This window comes from Perca flavescens, chromosome 8 (genome assembly GCF_004354835.1).
Source record: "Perca flavescens isolate YP-PL-M2 chromosome 8, PFLA_1.0, whole genome shotgun sequence".
NCBI classification, from domain to species: Eukaryota; Metazoa; Chordata; class Actinopteri; order Perciformes; family Percidae; genus Perca; species Perca flavescens.
Window position 1 is genome coordinate 21,625,314 of NC_041338.1, and position 15,545 is coordinate 21,640,858.

Genomic DNA, 15,545 nt, shown 5'->3' on the forward strand with positions numbered 1-15,545 from the left:
AGGTCAGAGGAGAATGTGCCGACTGATTCCAGCTGATAGAAGATCAACTTTGACTCAAATAACCACTTGTTACGACCGAGGTATGCAGCAAAGCATTTGTGAAGCCACAACATGAACAACCTTGAGGCGGATGGACTACACCAGAAGAAGACGCCACCGGCTACCTCCACTAAAAATAGGAAAAAGGGGCTACAATTTGCACAAGCTCACCAAAATTAGACAGTTGAAGACTGGAAAAATGTTGCCTGGTCTGATGAGTCTCAATTTCTGTTGAGACATTCAGATGGTAGAGTCAGAATTTGGCATAAACAGAATGAGAACACGGATCCGTCATGCCTTGTTACCACTGTGCAGGCTGGTGGTGGTGGTGTAATGGTGTGGGGATGTTTTCTTGGCACACTTTAGGCCCCTTAGTACCAATTGGGCATCGGTTAAATGCCACAGCCTACCTGAGCATTGTTTCTGACCATGTCCATCCCTTAATGACCACCATGTACCCATCCTCTAATGGCTACTTCCAGCAGGATGATGCACCATGTCACAAAGCTCGAATCATTTCAAATTGGTTTATTGAACGTGACAATGAATTCACTGTACTAAAATGGCCCCCACAGTCACCAGATCTCAACCCAGTAGAACATCTTTGGGATGTGGTGGAACGGGAGCTCCGTGCCCTGGATGTGCATCCCACAAATCTCCATCAACTGCATGATGCTATCCTATCAATATGGGCCAACATTTCTAAAGAATGCTTCCAGCACCTTATTGAATCAATGCAACAAAGAATTAAGGAAGTTCTGAAGGTGAAAGGGGGTTAAACACGGTATTAGTAGGGTGTTCCTTTAGGTGAGTGTACATTTGTGCAAAATATATGTGCAGGGATAATCTTATTAAGGTAGTACAGTGACTTATTAGAATAATGCTGAATCAAAAAGAGGCTGCTATGGTGTGCGTACTGTTACCAATATAAACTGGGTTACAAGGTTTTAAATAAGAATAATAAATTAGATATATGAAGGCATTTTGTTTTTATATATGTGCAATATACTGTATGTACACTACACCATAACTTTACTTTAACCCCTATAAAGCATTTATAAGCATTAAATTATACATTTACTAAATGTATATAACACAGTAAAATGTAGCTGTAAGCAGATTATATCTTTTGAATTATTTAATGATGTATTGTCAACAAATTAAACTTCTCATTTAAAGCATCCATTACTGGATTCTGGTAAATGAACAGATAATGAATGAGAATATGACATACAATTAAAATACTGTACATTATCACTTAAAATGGCCTTATATGTGATCATTTTTACATAAGCAAGTATATTTTATATATTACTTATAAATAATAAATGTTAACATATGATGAATGATACAATAATGTAAAATAATGTAATATGTTAATAGAAAGTAAACAGAATACAGCCATAATGCATAATATAAAATATGTTTAATATAATGCAATATAGTATTATTGACTACTACTTTTATAATTAGTCCTTCTAGAAATAATAATGATATAATATATTACTGAGGACATGTTTGAATGAGCAACATTTGGTCATTTGGTGATTCCCAAAAAAACATATGGCTGGCAAGGATACTTGTACCCCAGGGGGTACTTCTGCAGTTACCTGGGGGTATGTGTCATAATTATGGAGCAAATTAGCAAAAAATATATAATATATTTATGTAAAAAAAAAATGAAATTATGATTTGGTAAAAAATATTCACATATTTGTGTTTAGGACTAAAACAAACACACACATAGATGAGAAATTAGCTCTTTGGTATATTTATTATTACAATAACCAACTAACTACCAGCTATGATACAGTAGGCAGACTGCATAGGACACGCCCTGACACCTGAACACAACCTGCTGCTTTTAAGAATGTCTGACAACTCGAAAAGTGAGAAACTGCTGTGCTGGGTGCCCTGGTAGCTCACCTGGTTGAGCGTGCACCCCATTATGCTAAAGCTCAGTCCTTAGCCCGGGTTCATGTCTGACCTGCGGCCCTTTTCTGCATGTCCTCCCCCTTCTCTCTCCCCCTCTTCAGCTATCCTATCTAATAAAGGCCAACAAATAATCATAATAAGTGCTGATCAATGGTTCAAATGTCCAGCTTCTGCAACTCCAAATGGTGGTTCTACGAATACAAAGACCCTATTGAACAAAACAAAAAAGCCTTGACATTCCAGGATTTCTGTGTCTTGTATGAAAAACATTGTGACATACGTTTGTGCCAGAGGCTGCAATCTTATTTTGTAATGATCAAATAATTTGCATAGGACAGATGTATAAGAAATAAAGCGTTGAGTTGATATACAGTACAAACACTATCTGATGTTAACTGTACATATTAGCCAACCCTTCACTCTGGAGCATAGACTGTAAATATGCTCTGCAGTCACTCTTAAGCAGTACTGATGCTGAATCTCCTAGCAACAGAGACCTGTTTACCTACAAAACCACCACAACACAGAAAGGTGAAGAACAACCTGGAGTTGCAGGTACGTCTGGGGAGTTAGTGAAACTTTCCTTTTTTTCGTTAATGTCTGTTGTAATACGTATAGCTGTAGCTGTACTGCAGTGCTGCTGAACGTTTCTCCCAACTCAAACAGCATTTGATAAAAGGGAGCACTTACTGCATCATTTGCTACAGACTGTAATCATTTCTTCAGAAAGCTTTGAGTTCTGTTGGATTCTGTCAAACCTAAAAAAACAACAAAAGGAGTTACATGATATTTGCTTTTGTTTGTGGTTACAGCACTGTGCACATGCCCAGAGTACTTTTGCCATCCATCACTGTCAGTGAAGGTTTCCATTACAGCAGTCACAGATGACTGAGCAGGGGAAGATAGTCATGCCGACTGTTGGAGCAACAGGTAGCAGGGGACGACTGACCGGCAACACTGTCAAACTCTACAACACTTTTCATGGTGAGAGAGTGCATGATGAGGGGGAAAACTAAAGGAAATAGTCAAAAGGTCTCAGCATAAACATAAATAACTTCTGTCTGACTGTGTCAGACCCGGGCAGGGTGAACTTCGCTTCTTATTCCGGACATCTCAGTGGGACGGGCTTCACTTCAAACCAGAGACCAGCCATATATTACAGGCCCAGTTTGGACCGCATTGACAACCCCCAGTTTGGGTAAGTGTCAGGGCAGGTGAGGCGTATAAACATTACCTGTTGCTAGTTGATCTCTAGAGCAGCCTTAAAGGCCCACAGGGGGTTTTCAATCACCCTGGAGCTAAAATGAGGATCAGACAATCGCAAGTGAAAACACCTTTGTCGGTAGACTCTGTGTGTGTGTGTGTGTGTGTGTGTGTGTGTGTGTGTGTGTGTGTGTGTGTGTGTGTGTGTGTGTGTGTGTGTGTGTGAGAGATGGCTGAATCCCATTTAGCTGATTCAGATTCAGTTTCTGGCTCACTGCCACACTGTTATACCTTACTGGGACACTTAAATAGAACAAAGCCATGTTATTAGCAACATGTATGCTTTTCCCACAATGGAAAGTCAATGTGACTGCCGTGAAAAAAAAGAGAAGCCTAGAGGTGATATTTGTTCAGCTAATAGGTACAACAAATCTAACAGGAGAGTTCAATATAATGTCAATCAAGCAGTGTCTGTACTCGCTAACACAGTCTTGATAAGATAGAATTTACCATTGGTGTGCAGGGCTTTTAAGATATATATCTAGGGAATAGAAGTTGATCTGTGGTGCTCATTTTATTGAAAAATGTGATTAAGCAGAAACAATGTCCCTATTTAATAATTAATAATGTACAGATTATAATACTTAATACTTTCCATAGTAGCTACTTTCTACCAAAGAAATAGTAGCTTGTATATACAGTAGAGTAGTTACTGTTACTATTGTTTCTCTTTGTTAAATCAAATGTTCAATGCAATGAGGACCACTCCCCTCTGTTCGGGTGGAAATCTAAAAGAGGGCTATCTTTAAAGCTATCGGCATGGCTCAAAACCACTAGCGACAAGAAAACAAGTATATTTTTTGTCATTTTGCTTAACTGACAATTTAAGCCTCTCATTCATGGGAATTCATAAGATACAAGAACATGTTTGATAGCACAGGTTCTTCTGTGTTTGCATTCTTGTAAACCAACTTCCTATACTGATTCTATTGACTGTTCATAGCCCAACTGTGAGAAATAAAACAACCTTCCTCTTTAGCTTCAAACAGCCTGTTTCCTCAACAAAGGTGTGATGCTTTTTTTCCCTGCAGACTCTTGTTATCGGACAGTTTCATGTCTCAAACCAAACAACACTACCGGCCTCACATCTGGTCTGATTGTTCGGGGCCTTTGCCAAACCTCATTAATAAACCCAGTGACAGCGGCTTCTATCAGTTGAGGAATTGTCCGAGAACAGTGACTGTAGAGGAAAAGGTAGGACAGAAAGATAACGACACTTGAGTTGTACATTTCTCATTATCCGTCCTCATGAATATTTCTCTTCAGACAGAATACCAAAGATTGTTTGTGCCACATCGTCTTACACCGACAGGTAAAATTATAAAGTTGATGTGAATTTAAAGTTTAAAGACACAAAAAACAAGAATAGATGAATAGATTATATTCTGGGCTGCTGTAGTTGCCATGTTTAAGAGAATGAGGATTCCTTGTGGCCAGTTGCCGTTTGTAAATGTTGCACTTGCTTTAGTTTCCCAGAACCATGCTACCGTGCATCCAAGAGGACAAAGTGGTTTCACTGAGGGAACAGACCTTCAACTAAATACATTTCAGGAGAAAAAAAGCATGGTAAGTTTTGTAAATAATCATTCTTGTGAAATAAATCAGTATTACTAGACTATATTTACATCTGTGCTCACACAATAGGTACACCAGTTATATGTGTGGTCTGTCTTCCCCCGAGCACCGTCTACTTTCATTCTTTTGTCTTGTACAGGTTGAACCTCTCCAGACTCACAGATCAGTGATGAAAAATGACTTCATGCCACCGTCATTTCTGCAGGTTAAATCCACAGAACGTATCCACTCTGACTGACTCTCTTTTGAAAGGATGCAGTTTGTACTGTTATTTTTCATAATCTGTAACAGCATCTTTCTGTGCTTGTGTTTGAGGGCACTGAGGCGAGACCAAGCCTGTGCAGCAACCTTTTTTCTCGAGAAACAGGATTCACGCGAGGTGCCATCGCTCCCTTGGCCTGCCCAGTAAGTATTGATTCCCGTCCATTCAGCTGTAGAAGATTTTAATATCACTTTAACTTTAACATCCTTCCGTCTGCTCTTCTAGACCTCCCTTCTGCCATCACCCCAGACTAAACGTAATGCACCAACTGAGAAGACCATTGGAAAAAAGGTTATATATATTTATCTTTTAGTTTTTTCCTTTAATCAATAGTACCTGTGTTTAAAGATGTTACATATGTTGTTTTTAGCCTGCTGTTGTATTTTGTAGGAGCCCACAGGGTTTCTTCTCAATGCTCCAAACAACCATGCTTTCCCTAACAGACCTTTTGATGGTTCACACTTCAGCACACATTATAAAAGAATGTAAGTGTGTTTAATACTTTCAGTTTTATACTGTTTAGTTGTCAAATATCCAGCTAAAAAAAGTGTTTATTTTCCAGGTTTTGTCATGATGCCGATTATGAAAAGTTGAAATCTGGCCACATTGGTGCAGGAATCATCAGTGCAAAAATAGACAGCGGCTACAATCGTCGAGACATGGACAGGTACACGAACAAGCCGCGCACGTGAAGTCCCATCATGCGTACGTTTCCTTTGTCTCACATGACCTACTTTAATTTCACAGGTTCATCTTAAGAGGCTAGACCTTCACACACCTGATATGGAACCTGCATGACTAAAAATAAAATGTTTCTTGACACATTACTCTGGTTGATTTGTGCAGACTGGATGTGTGAGTAAAAACTGTTGCAGTATTACATATCCTTATAATCAAATACTGAAAACCTTCATCACTCCCACTTTTGTTGTTTTACAATAGTCCTGTCAAAAAAACAGGCTCATGTTCCTCTCTTTATGAAGTCTTTTTGTGTGAGCTGAAAAGCTGCCAGTCACAGTGAGTGTGAACTGTGAAGTGAGTCGTGTGAAAGCCAAAGAGGGAGTGAAGGAGATGATGCACTGACTGCCTCGCTGTCACTGACCTACAGAGAATGAGAGGAGTGTAAACTAATGAGCAAAATAATTATACCCGCTAAAAGTATGGCACATACCCATCGATGTCTGTGTTGTGTCAAACTGTTTTGCCACCCACCGTTGTGGAACGAGCAGCAGAGCACAGACTGAGAAGAAGCGTCAAGTTTCCAAAAGCGTCACATTTGTATCATGTGTCATTATAGCTCCATACTGTACAGTGGGCCAACTGTCAGAAGCTGCAGTGGTTTTACATTTTCAACACAAGTCAAATAAACACGGGATTGCTGTGTCAAAACAAGAGATACATAAAACCACACAGTGTCTGCAAATAAGCGTTGGTGTCAGCAAAATATAGACAGCAGATCATGTTTAATTAGCTGCCATCTTCCTGAAGTGAACAGTGAAATAATATGCTTTTAATTTTAACCATGCTAGCAGCTCTAGGGATAGCAATGTCAGCTGGTCCACCATTTTGGTCCAGACTGAAATATCTCAACAACTTAGGTGTATCGTCATGACATTTTTCAGACAGATTGTACAGACATTACTGACTTTTTCCCTAGCAACACCATCCAACAACTATTGGATGGATTGCCTTGTCATTCGGTACACACATTTATGTCACCCTCTGGATGAATTGTAATAACTTTGGGGATGCTCTAGTGCCATCATCAGGCCAACATTTCATTTTGTCTAATTAAACTAACTGCATTACTATCAGCCTTCACTGTACTTTGTGTTTAGTGCTAATTAGCAAATGTTAGCAACTGAGATGGTAAACATTACACCTGCTAAACACCAGCACATTAGCTTTGTCACTGAACATGTTGTCAAAGCTGCAAGCGTGGCTGTAAACTTTTTCTTTTGTTTAAGCAAAAATGCCACATATTCTCTGGTTCCAGCTCCTCCAGTTCAAGGACTTTCTGATTCTTTTTGTCTTAAATGATAATCACGGTATTAAAGTTATCTTTGGGTTTTGGTCAGACAAAATAAGACATTTGAAGATGTCACATTGGACTCCGGAAGCTGTGATGAACATTATTCTGCTGTTTTCTTTTATAGACAAAACGATTGTAGCTATTAGTCAAGAAAATTGTTGACAAATTAATTGATAATGAAAATAATCATTAGTTGCAGCTCTGCAGTAACTTTGGCAACACATTTGAAAATTAATTATTTTTTAAGCAAAAACTGACTGGTTCCTGCCTTTCAAATGTGAAGATTTGCTGTTTTTTGGGAACTCAGTATCTTCAGTTTTTTAGACTGTTGGTCAAACAAAACAAGCTGTTTGAAGACATCAACTTGCAGTCTATGAAACTTTGAAGGGCGATTTTTCACTATTTTCTGATATTCAATGGATCAATCCATTAATTAATCAAGAAAATTAATCAGCAAATTAATTAGATAATAAAAATAATCAGTTACAGCCCTAGATATAACACAAATACCCTTACCAAAATATATGGTTTTATATGTTAACATTTAAGAATATAGGAAAAGCAAACATGAGTTTGAGTCTGTTCTCCAAATGTTGAAAGCAGGAGTCGAGACACGCTTCCACAGGAGAACGAGCATAAATATTTTAGTGTTGCAATAAATATTTCACTCTTTCAATGAGATGGGAGAAAAAGATACGTGGAGGGAGAGAGGATTGGATTACATACGAGCCCCCCCATGAATAATGAGTGCAGAGATGAGAGGAGAACAAGGGCCAGACCTGCTTCATGTTAGAGACGGAGGTAGTAAAGGTGCAGCCACTGACGGACCTGAGTCTCTGACCTGCACGGGGCTTCAGCTTGTTTTATTTGAATAAAAAAAAAAACTGCTTGATATTTTTGAATCTATTTCATGTTTGCAGCCTCCCTATGGACTTACCTTTTATGGTGAGGCTCCCCAGCTATTCCCATCAGCCATCCCTTTAATAATCCTGCTGGTCTCCCTCTCTTTCTTGGCACTGACACTCACAGGACTGCTTACACAACACTGACAAGGGTTGGGGGCTTGTGTTTAGCATGTCATAAATATTTTCTAGATCTTAAATCCAATACACACATTTACATGTCTTGGTTTATAAAAACAGCAATAAGTCGAGCCAAGCTGCACTGGCACATAAAACAGACACTGACCATGATGTGTGGAAATACTACAGAGTGTTGGTGAAGTAAACAGTAGCTGGTGCGTTCACTGGTTTCCAATTAAGACATATTTACCCATAAATGATTGACACTAAATTCATCAGAATTCATCAAATTGATAATATTTAATAAGGGGAGACTTGCTCTCATGTGTACTAACAGAAAAGAACCCTAATGTGTCTCACACACACACACACACACACACACACACACACACACACACACACACACACACACACACACACACACACACACACACACACACACACACACACACACACACACAGAGCCCTGCTCTGATTTGGTCATTTGCAGCTGATTGAGATGTCACAGGTGCTGTCAGTTTACAGTATTATAATGCCTCAATGCTAATTCATTTTCACAGTTAACGATAGATTAGCAGCACAGCTAATTTGTGTCAGCTTCATTTCTGTCATTCACCTCCACCTGCCTGCAGATCATCTTAGTCTTAATGGATGAGGGGTATTTCATGCCCCTTCATCTTGTCTCCCTGTGTCCTCCAGCTCCTCATACTCATAGTCCATCTGAGCCCTTTCGTACTGCAGCTCGTCCCCCTCATATTCAAACCCCTCTCCCTCACATATCAGCTCCTCCGTCTCATATTCAACCCCCTCTTCGTCATATTCAAGCTCAGCTCCATCGTACTCAGTGACAGGCACCTCCACATCCTCCTCCTCCTCCTCCCTTGCCTCTTCCTCTTTAATGTCTGCGTCCCCTACAGTCACCACAGCTTGTTTTGAGTTGGAGCTGCTGTTCTTCAGGATGCCGTGAATCACCGGCTCCTCTCCTGCTAGAGCCAACTCTTCGGCCTCTTGCTCTGCGGCCTTTCGTCGTCTCTCGTTTCTGGCCTCACGCTTCTCCAAGAACTCTGCAGCACCTTCTCCAACCACGAGCACCTCCTCGCCCACTTTAGGTGGGCTGTCCACTGGGTTGTGGTCGTAGGAGAAGAGGCGCAGGGCGTGGAGGCGCTTCAGGCTGGGAAACTCTGATATCTTGTTGCGGTCCAGATCCAGTATCTCCAAACCCTCCATGCGCAGCAGGACTTTGGGGAAAGTTTCAAAGCGGTTCCCGTAGAGCCATAATCCCCTCAAAGCCTCCATACGCCAGAGGTCAGGAGGCAGCCTCTTCAGCCGGTTGTCCCCAATCTGAAGGGACTTGAGGTTGGGCAGGTCATAGAGCTCCAGTGGAAACATCTGGAAGTAGTTGCTCTCCATCCACAGGCAGCGCAGACTCTGCAGGTTCCTCACCTCGGGCGGGAGTGACATGAGCCGGTTGCTGCCCAGGTAGAGGCGAGTGAGGTTAGTGAGCTGGCAGACGGCTGCGGGAACATCCTCCATCTTGTTGAAGTCTAGGGCAAGGATCCGCAGACCTTGCAGCTGGGAGATGCTGTCGGGCAAAGTGCGCAGGCTGTTTCCACAAACATACAGCTTTTCCAGATGCATTAGTCCACTAACACGCGAAGGCAACCGCTTAAATTTACGGTAGCTCAAGTCCAGCACGGGATCTCCACTCTCAAACAACTCCTCCACCCCCATTGGAAGCTCTTGCTCCACCTCCTCCTCCTCTTTCTTCTTCTCTGTGATTTCTGCCTCCTCGCCACCCTTCGCCCCCTCCTCTTCCTCTTCTCCCTCTCCCTTTCTGGAGGAGTTGCCCATGCTGTGGCCTGCAGCCCTTGGCTCCTATGTGAGTCAGGACAGAGTCATTTGATGAGGTAGTGTCTGTGACAAGTTAACCCTCCTCTTGGGAGCTGCTGTTGTCTTGTTGTTAAACCCACCGGCTGCAAACGGCATCACGCTGCAGGCCACTCAACACTCCTGCAGCCATATGCCTCAGCAGTTTGTCAGGTGTCTCCTGATCCCTTCATCTACCCCTCGATCAGAAAACACCAGTAGAAAATATCTAACAAACTGTGGCGTAATAGTAATGATAGTAGTAATCTTCTTTTACAGTCCATTGTAGTAATAGTAATAGTGCTGGTAGTTGAGCTCAACAAAGTAAAGCATAATTTAGAGCTGAAATTGAATTCTTGCAGTCCCTTACCCGTTCTCTCCTCTTCAACTTCCTCGAGGCTTTTCAGAGAAAGATAACGCGCAGCTTTAAGGTCACCTGTCCCCGTGATCCGGTCTCTCTATCAGAACAGGAAAAAACGTGCCACATTAGTAAATAGTCAGTTTAATGTCGCTCTTCCTGTCACAGTGCTTGCTCAGCTCGGTGACCTGGCCGGCGGCAAAGAAAAACTGTTAATGGAAGTCTGTCCACTAGTTAATGCAGCTGCTCCCCATTAGAGGCCGAGGGCTCGCGGAGTTTTAATCCGCGCTGGAGAAACAAATTGAACATTTTGGGTAAATTGCAGCGCTGGCTGAGTGAGGGACTCTGCTCCTGATGTTGGCCGCTTCTTTCCATCAGTGTGAAGGTTTACATTGAACTGCTGCCTCCCTCCTCCCTCCCTCTGTAACCGGAACAGGGGGCATTCACATCACATGGCCAGTCTGTGCGTGCGCGTCTGTGTGTGTGTGTGTGTGTGTGTGTGTGTGTGTGTGTGTGTGTGTGTATAAAGTAGTAGTAGCCTAGGAAAAAAAAACTTTCTCTCCTATCACTCGCATTTTTACCATGTGTTTTAAAACGATGTTTAAGAAAACTACATCACTTTCAGGGTTAAACATACTTATTAGAAGTGTTTGTAGATTTTGATTTTAATTGATGTATTTATTGTTCCCTTTTGCTTACACACAGCCCTTTTTTCTGAGTTTTTATTTGTATCTCTACTAGTATTTTTATTATAGGCTACAGATATCTAATATACATATAGGCTGGTCTAGATTTATATATCTCATACCATCATTTTCCTCGTTTGTCTAGCTCGTTTACTTTACTACTCGTTTGTTTTGTTGGAATGCCAACTGTAGGTCTAGCATTGTACGTTGTAGCCTATATGTAAACCTTTTGTCCTATTGTGTGTCTTTTTTCTTTTTATCTGTTATCTCTGTTACAGTAACCATATACTGTAATGTCTGCACTAATATAACAAATAAAACGTTTTAAGCCTCACTGCTCCAATAAGAAAGACAACAATAATTTTGCAAAGTAGTGCATCTACTCAAGTACTGTACTTAGGTACAATTTTGAGATACTTTACTTGAATATTTCCATGTTATGCGACTTCATACAGTACTTCTCCTCCACCACAGTTCAGAGGAAAATATTGTACTTCTTACTCCACATCTATTTGATAATTACGAGTAACTTTGCAGATTAAGTTTTAATATACAAAACATAAATTGAGTTGGATTAAACTGTATCAGCAGCCCCACAACAGAATCCACTGGAAGATATAAAGGCTAATCATACCAACCTCCAATGCTAACACAATTAATAACAGGGGAAAAGAAGCCTATACTTGCTGTACTAAAGATCCCTATTTTTATCTTATTTTGGCACTTGCTTTCCACACCTACCTCACTTCCTTTCCTCCCCTTTCATCACCACTGATTGGTTTTTGTTTCCACCCTAATTACCTGATTGAGTTCACCTGGTCACTCCTTATTTAAGACTGCACTCAGTCAGCCAGTCTCTTCTACACCTTCACATGGAGTGGCAGCTTGTAAGATGAGGTTTACTTTGCACCTTATTTCTTGATAAAGTGTCTGATATTTGAGTGACAGCTTTATGTATCTAGTTACTTTATGATGAACATGTAAGAATATTGACTTTGTTAAGTTCTAATTTCTATTTTGTTTCTTCCTAGATTCTCCAACCCATGTGTGTGTCTGTTCTATTACATTATCCATTATCATTTGCCTCATCCCCTTTTGTTAAATAAATCTCTGTTGAATGAATTGAACTTCTCTGTGGCTCACTCATGCATTCTGACCGATGCCCCATGACGATTGCAATCAACCTCTAAAACTGAACACTCCTTTACACTTGCCAAAGTATTTAAACTGTCTATTTGGAGTATGCTAACATTTACTTTTTTATTGCAGATACTGTAGATAAACCCAAAGTTGTCATTATTGTATTGTATGTTGTTTGTATGCCATGTAACAGTGGTCTAGAGTCACTACAATTCTGAATTTGAAAATATTGATCTGGACCAGCTACAACGATAAAATACTGCGTAAACGTAGAAATCAATAAAAGAATATCCAATAACACTGACAGGAGCCATTATTCGGCATAATGAGAACTTTGATTTTGAAGTATATTTGCTGATGATACTTTTACTAAAGTAACATTTTGAATGCAGGACTTTTACTTGTAGGCCTAACTACAGAAGTGTATGCTGCCATGCCTGGAAAAAGAAAAACCTATTGGTATCACATTATTACGTGAAAAGTTTATTGTAATAACAAGGTGTTTTTCATGTTATAACAAGATATTTTTTTTCACTTTAACAAGATATTTTCCCATTATTACAACATACAAACTATTACAAAATCAAGTTATAATAAGAACATTTTCCTGTTATTACAATATAGCTATTATTATGTCATACCATGAAAGGTTTTGTGTTATAAGAATAAATTATCACGTTATGTGAAACTTTTCACGTTATAACGTGATAATTTACAATATTGTAACATTTCACGTTATAACGTGATATTTTATTAGAACATGAAACTCCTGTTTGAAGACACAATGTGCAGACGGATAATCTGCTGAATATCACGTGAAAAAGTGAAGTTTCATGTAATAACGTGATAATTTATTATAATGTGAAAGTTTTCATGTTATAACGTGATAAATAGTATATTGTAATAACAAGAACATTTTCTTGTTATAACTTGAAAATATCTTGTTAAAACATGAAAAACATTGCTCCAGTATTACAACAACATTTTCACGTGATACTGATACGTTTTTCTTTGTCAGGCATGGCAGCACTATGCTTCCGTATGTAACAGAGTATTTTTCTATTGTTGTAATGTTACTCTAACTAAAGGATCTAAATACTTGTTCCACAGGTGTAAATACATAATGATACATAACGCAGTGTAGTAAAAAAAAAAAAAAAAAAATGTAATCATCACACAGTCTCCTGTATCGCCACAGTTGGTAACTTTAGTGCTGGTTTGTATCAAACACTCCAAACTTTAGCTACAGCAGGTTTTTATAGACCAATTAAAAAGCTGTGACGATAATCTCCATGAGACTTTCTGCCGACACAAAACAGACACAAAAATGACCTGTAAACTGCTGCCAACCTTCAGTGTTCAGTCTGAGAACCAATGGTAACCGATAAGCAGTGTGGAGTAAAAGTCTCACCAAATGCCTATAACAAAGTAAAACATTTCTTATAGATCTACAGTATTGAATGACTCACCACCTCAGATAAATAACAAAACCTACTAAAATGCAGTTCAGATAGTCAGGAATGTGACACGACTAAAATGTATTCATCCACTGTGGCTCAAAATAGCTCCACAATTTGGATGAGCCCAGAGCAAGTTTTAAATAAAAAGGGCAACAGCAGTTGCAGCACAAGCTAACTTTATCCAGTGGAGGAATATTAACATCCTTTTCTAGTTAAAACTGTGTAAAAATACTCTATTACAACTGCATACTAAGAGTATCCTACAACTAAGTACATTTACTCAAGTACTATACCAAAGTACAATTTTGAGGTACTTGTACTTTACTTGAGGATTCCACTACATTTCAGAGGGACATATTGTACTTTTTACTCCACTGCATTTATTTGGATGTTTTAGTAACTAGCTATTTTGCAGATTAAAACACACAATGCATTATTATAGATTGCATTACAATGCTGCTTACAAAGTAATACATCAGTAAAATTACAAAATGCAGTAATATATATATTAATAATACAACAATAATATAGCACTGACAGTGGCCATTCTGCTGCCTAATGAGTACTTCTGCTGCTTAAGTGCATGTGTGCATTTCAGTGCTATTTAATTAAAACTATATTGTAGTATTACTTAAATGACATCTTTCTGTAGTAAAACTACTTCAGTTCTACTTCTGAGTGCAGGAAGGTCTACTTGTAATGCAGTATTTTTACATTGTGAATATTGCTATTTAGTAAAAAATCTGAATATTTCTTCCAGCACTATGGTACTGGCAGCAATATGTATTTACATAATTGGTCAAAGTGTGCATTGTAAATAGCATCTCTTTTACGAATGCATTAACGTGTTAATAGTATTATTGATTCAGGTGTAGGTGGTGCATAGACTGAAACTACTTCATGTACTGTTGTTTAATCTGCAAGTCCTTACATGTTTTGAATGTAAAATATTAATCTTAAATGCAACTATATATACAATTTCAGCTGTGAGATAAATCTAGTGCAGTAAAAAGTTCCATAAGTCAATTTAAAATGCAGAAGAGTAGAAATTTTCCCAAAATAGAAATACTCAGTACCAAGTACAAGTACCAATACATGAAAATTGTACTAAATACAGGCCCACTTATTTACTTTATTGAATTTTTGACAATAGCAGAAATGTTTTCTGATTGGCAGCCTGTTTTGTTGGTTGTAATACTGAAGAAAAGCCTAGAAAAGCTGCTGGGGTCGGATGTGCAGCGCTTCTGTCACCCTGATGAGCTGTGGCAGAAGAAGCGGACAAACAGGGAGACAGGCCGCACGCTGCTTGAGGATAATCCTGTCTGATATGCTGAGGACCAAAAGAGCTGATTTGCAAATTTCTGCATCGCATTCAAATGACCCTGAAATGACACAATGGACTGTAAGCAGCAGACAGACAGACAGAAACCCCGGGCGGTGAGTGGATGTGACTGCTGAGGTGAATGTGTTGAATGCAGATGCAGAAGCTCTGCATGACCCCAACCAGCATTGGAAACATACTGTAAGACAACAAAACAATAAAAACACTAAAACAAATGTAAACTTGAATGGTTGCTTTCCCTCATCCAAGAGAAAATCCTTAATAATCAAACATTATATTTGGGTTATAGTACACGGTTGCATGTATTCTGGATGATGACAGACACAACACTGTAATGATACCTGCTGTTGCATCCTCGGGGTTAAATGAGGAGAAAGAAGGTGTCTGATTACAGGAACACATCTGCAGCATCTGCTGGTGAAAGAGAGAACTGCAACACATTCATTTCATAATATGTTGTTAACAATTACGTAATAATAATATATCACACTAAACTTACCAGTCTCCTTTTGTCAGGATGTAAAAAACATTTATGAGTTCAGGACATGGCAACCGCCATGTGCTT

The 15,545-nt window shown here is 39.4% G+C and overlaps 2 protein-coding genes across 2 annotated transcripts; one reads left to right on the forward strand and one right to left on the reverse strand.

The window, feature by feature from the left end:
• Window positions 1–2,482: 2,482 nt before the first annotated feature.
• Window positions 2,483–5,871, forward strand: saxo4 (stabilizer of axonemal microtubules 4). The gene is made up of 12 exons (XM_028586431.1): window positions 2,483–2,529; window positions 2,787–2,958; window positions 3,049–3,172; window positions 4,269–4,431; window positions 4,504–4,549; window positions 4,706–4,803; window positions 4,952–5,017; window positions 5,128–5,217; window positions 5,300–5,365; window positions 5,465–5,559; window positions 5,637–5,741; window positions 5,822–5,871. Exons 2-12 carry the CDS (start codon window positions 2,859–2,861, stop codon window positions 5,838–5,840), a joined length of 972 nt encoding a protein of 323 aa, XP_028442232.1. The 5' UTR covers window positions 2,483–2,529; window positions 2,787–2,858; the 3' UTR covers window positions 5,841–5,871.
• Window positions 5,872–8,600: 2,729 nt separating this feature from the next.
• On the reverse strand, window positions 8,601–10,750 carry lrrc10b (leucine rich repeat containing 10B). Its single transcript, XM_028586135.1, has 2 exons — window positions 10,365–10,750; window positions 8,601–10,003 (listed from the first exon to the last, which is right to left on the reverse strand). The coding sequence occupies exon 2, from the start codon at window positions 9,977–9,979 to the stop codon at window positions 8,792–8,794; it is 1,188 nt and encodes a 395-aa protein (XP_028441936.1). The 5' UTR covers window positions 9,980–10,003; window positions 10,365–10,750; the 3' UTR covers window positions 8,601–8,791.
• Window positions 10,751–15,545: the final 4,795 nt, after the last annotated feature.

Coding starts and splice junctions, on each gene's coding strand:
- saxo4 (XM_028586431.1), top strand. CDS start 2,859: ATGACTGAGCAGGGGAAGATAGTCATGCCGACTGTTGGAGCAACAGGT. Junction 5,218..5,299: donor TCGCTCCCTTGGCCTGCCCA/GTAAGTATTGAT, acceptor CTGCTCTTCTAG/ACCTCCCTTCTGCCATCACC. Junction 5,366..5,464: donor AGAAGACCATTGGAAAAAAG/GTTATATATATT, acceptor TGTATTTTGTAG/GAGCCCACAGGGTTTCTTCT.
- lrrc10b (XM_028586135.1), bottom strand. CDS start 9,979: ATGGGCAACTCCTCCAGAAAGGGAGAGGGAGAAGAGGAAGAGGAGGGG.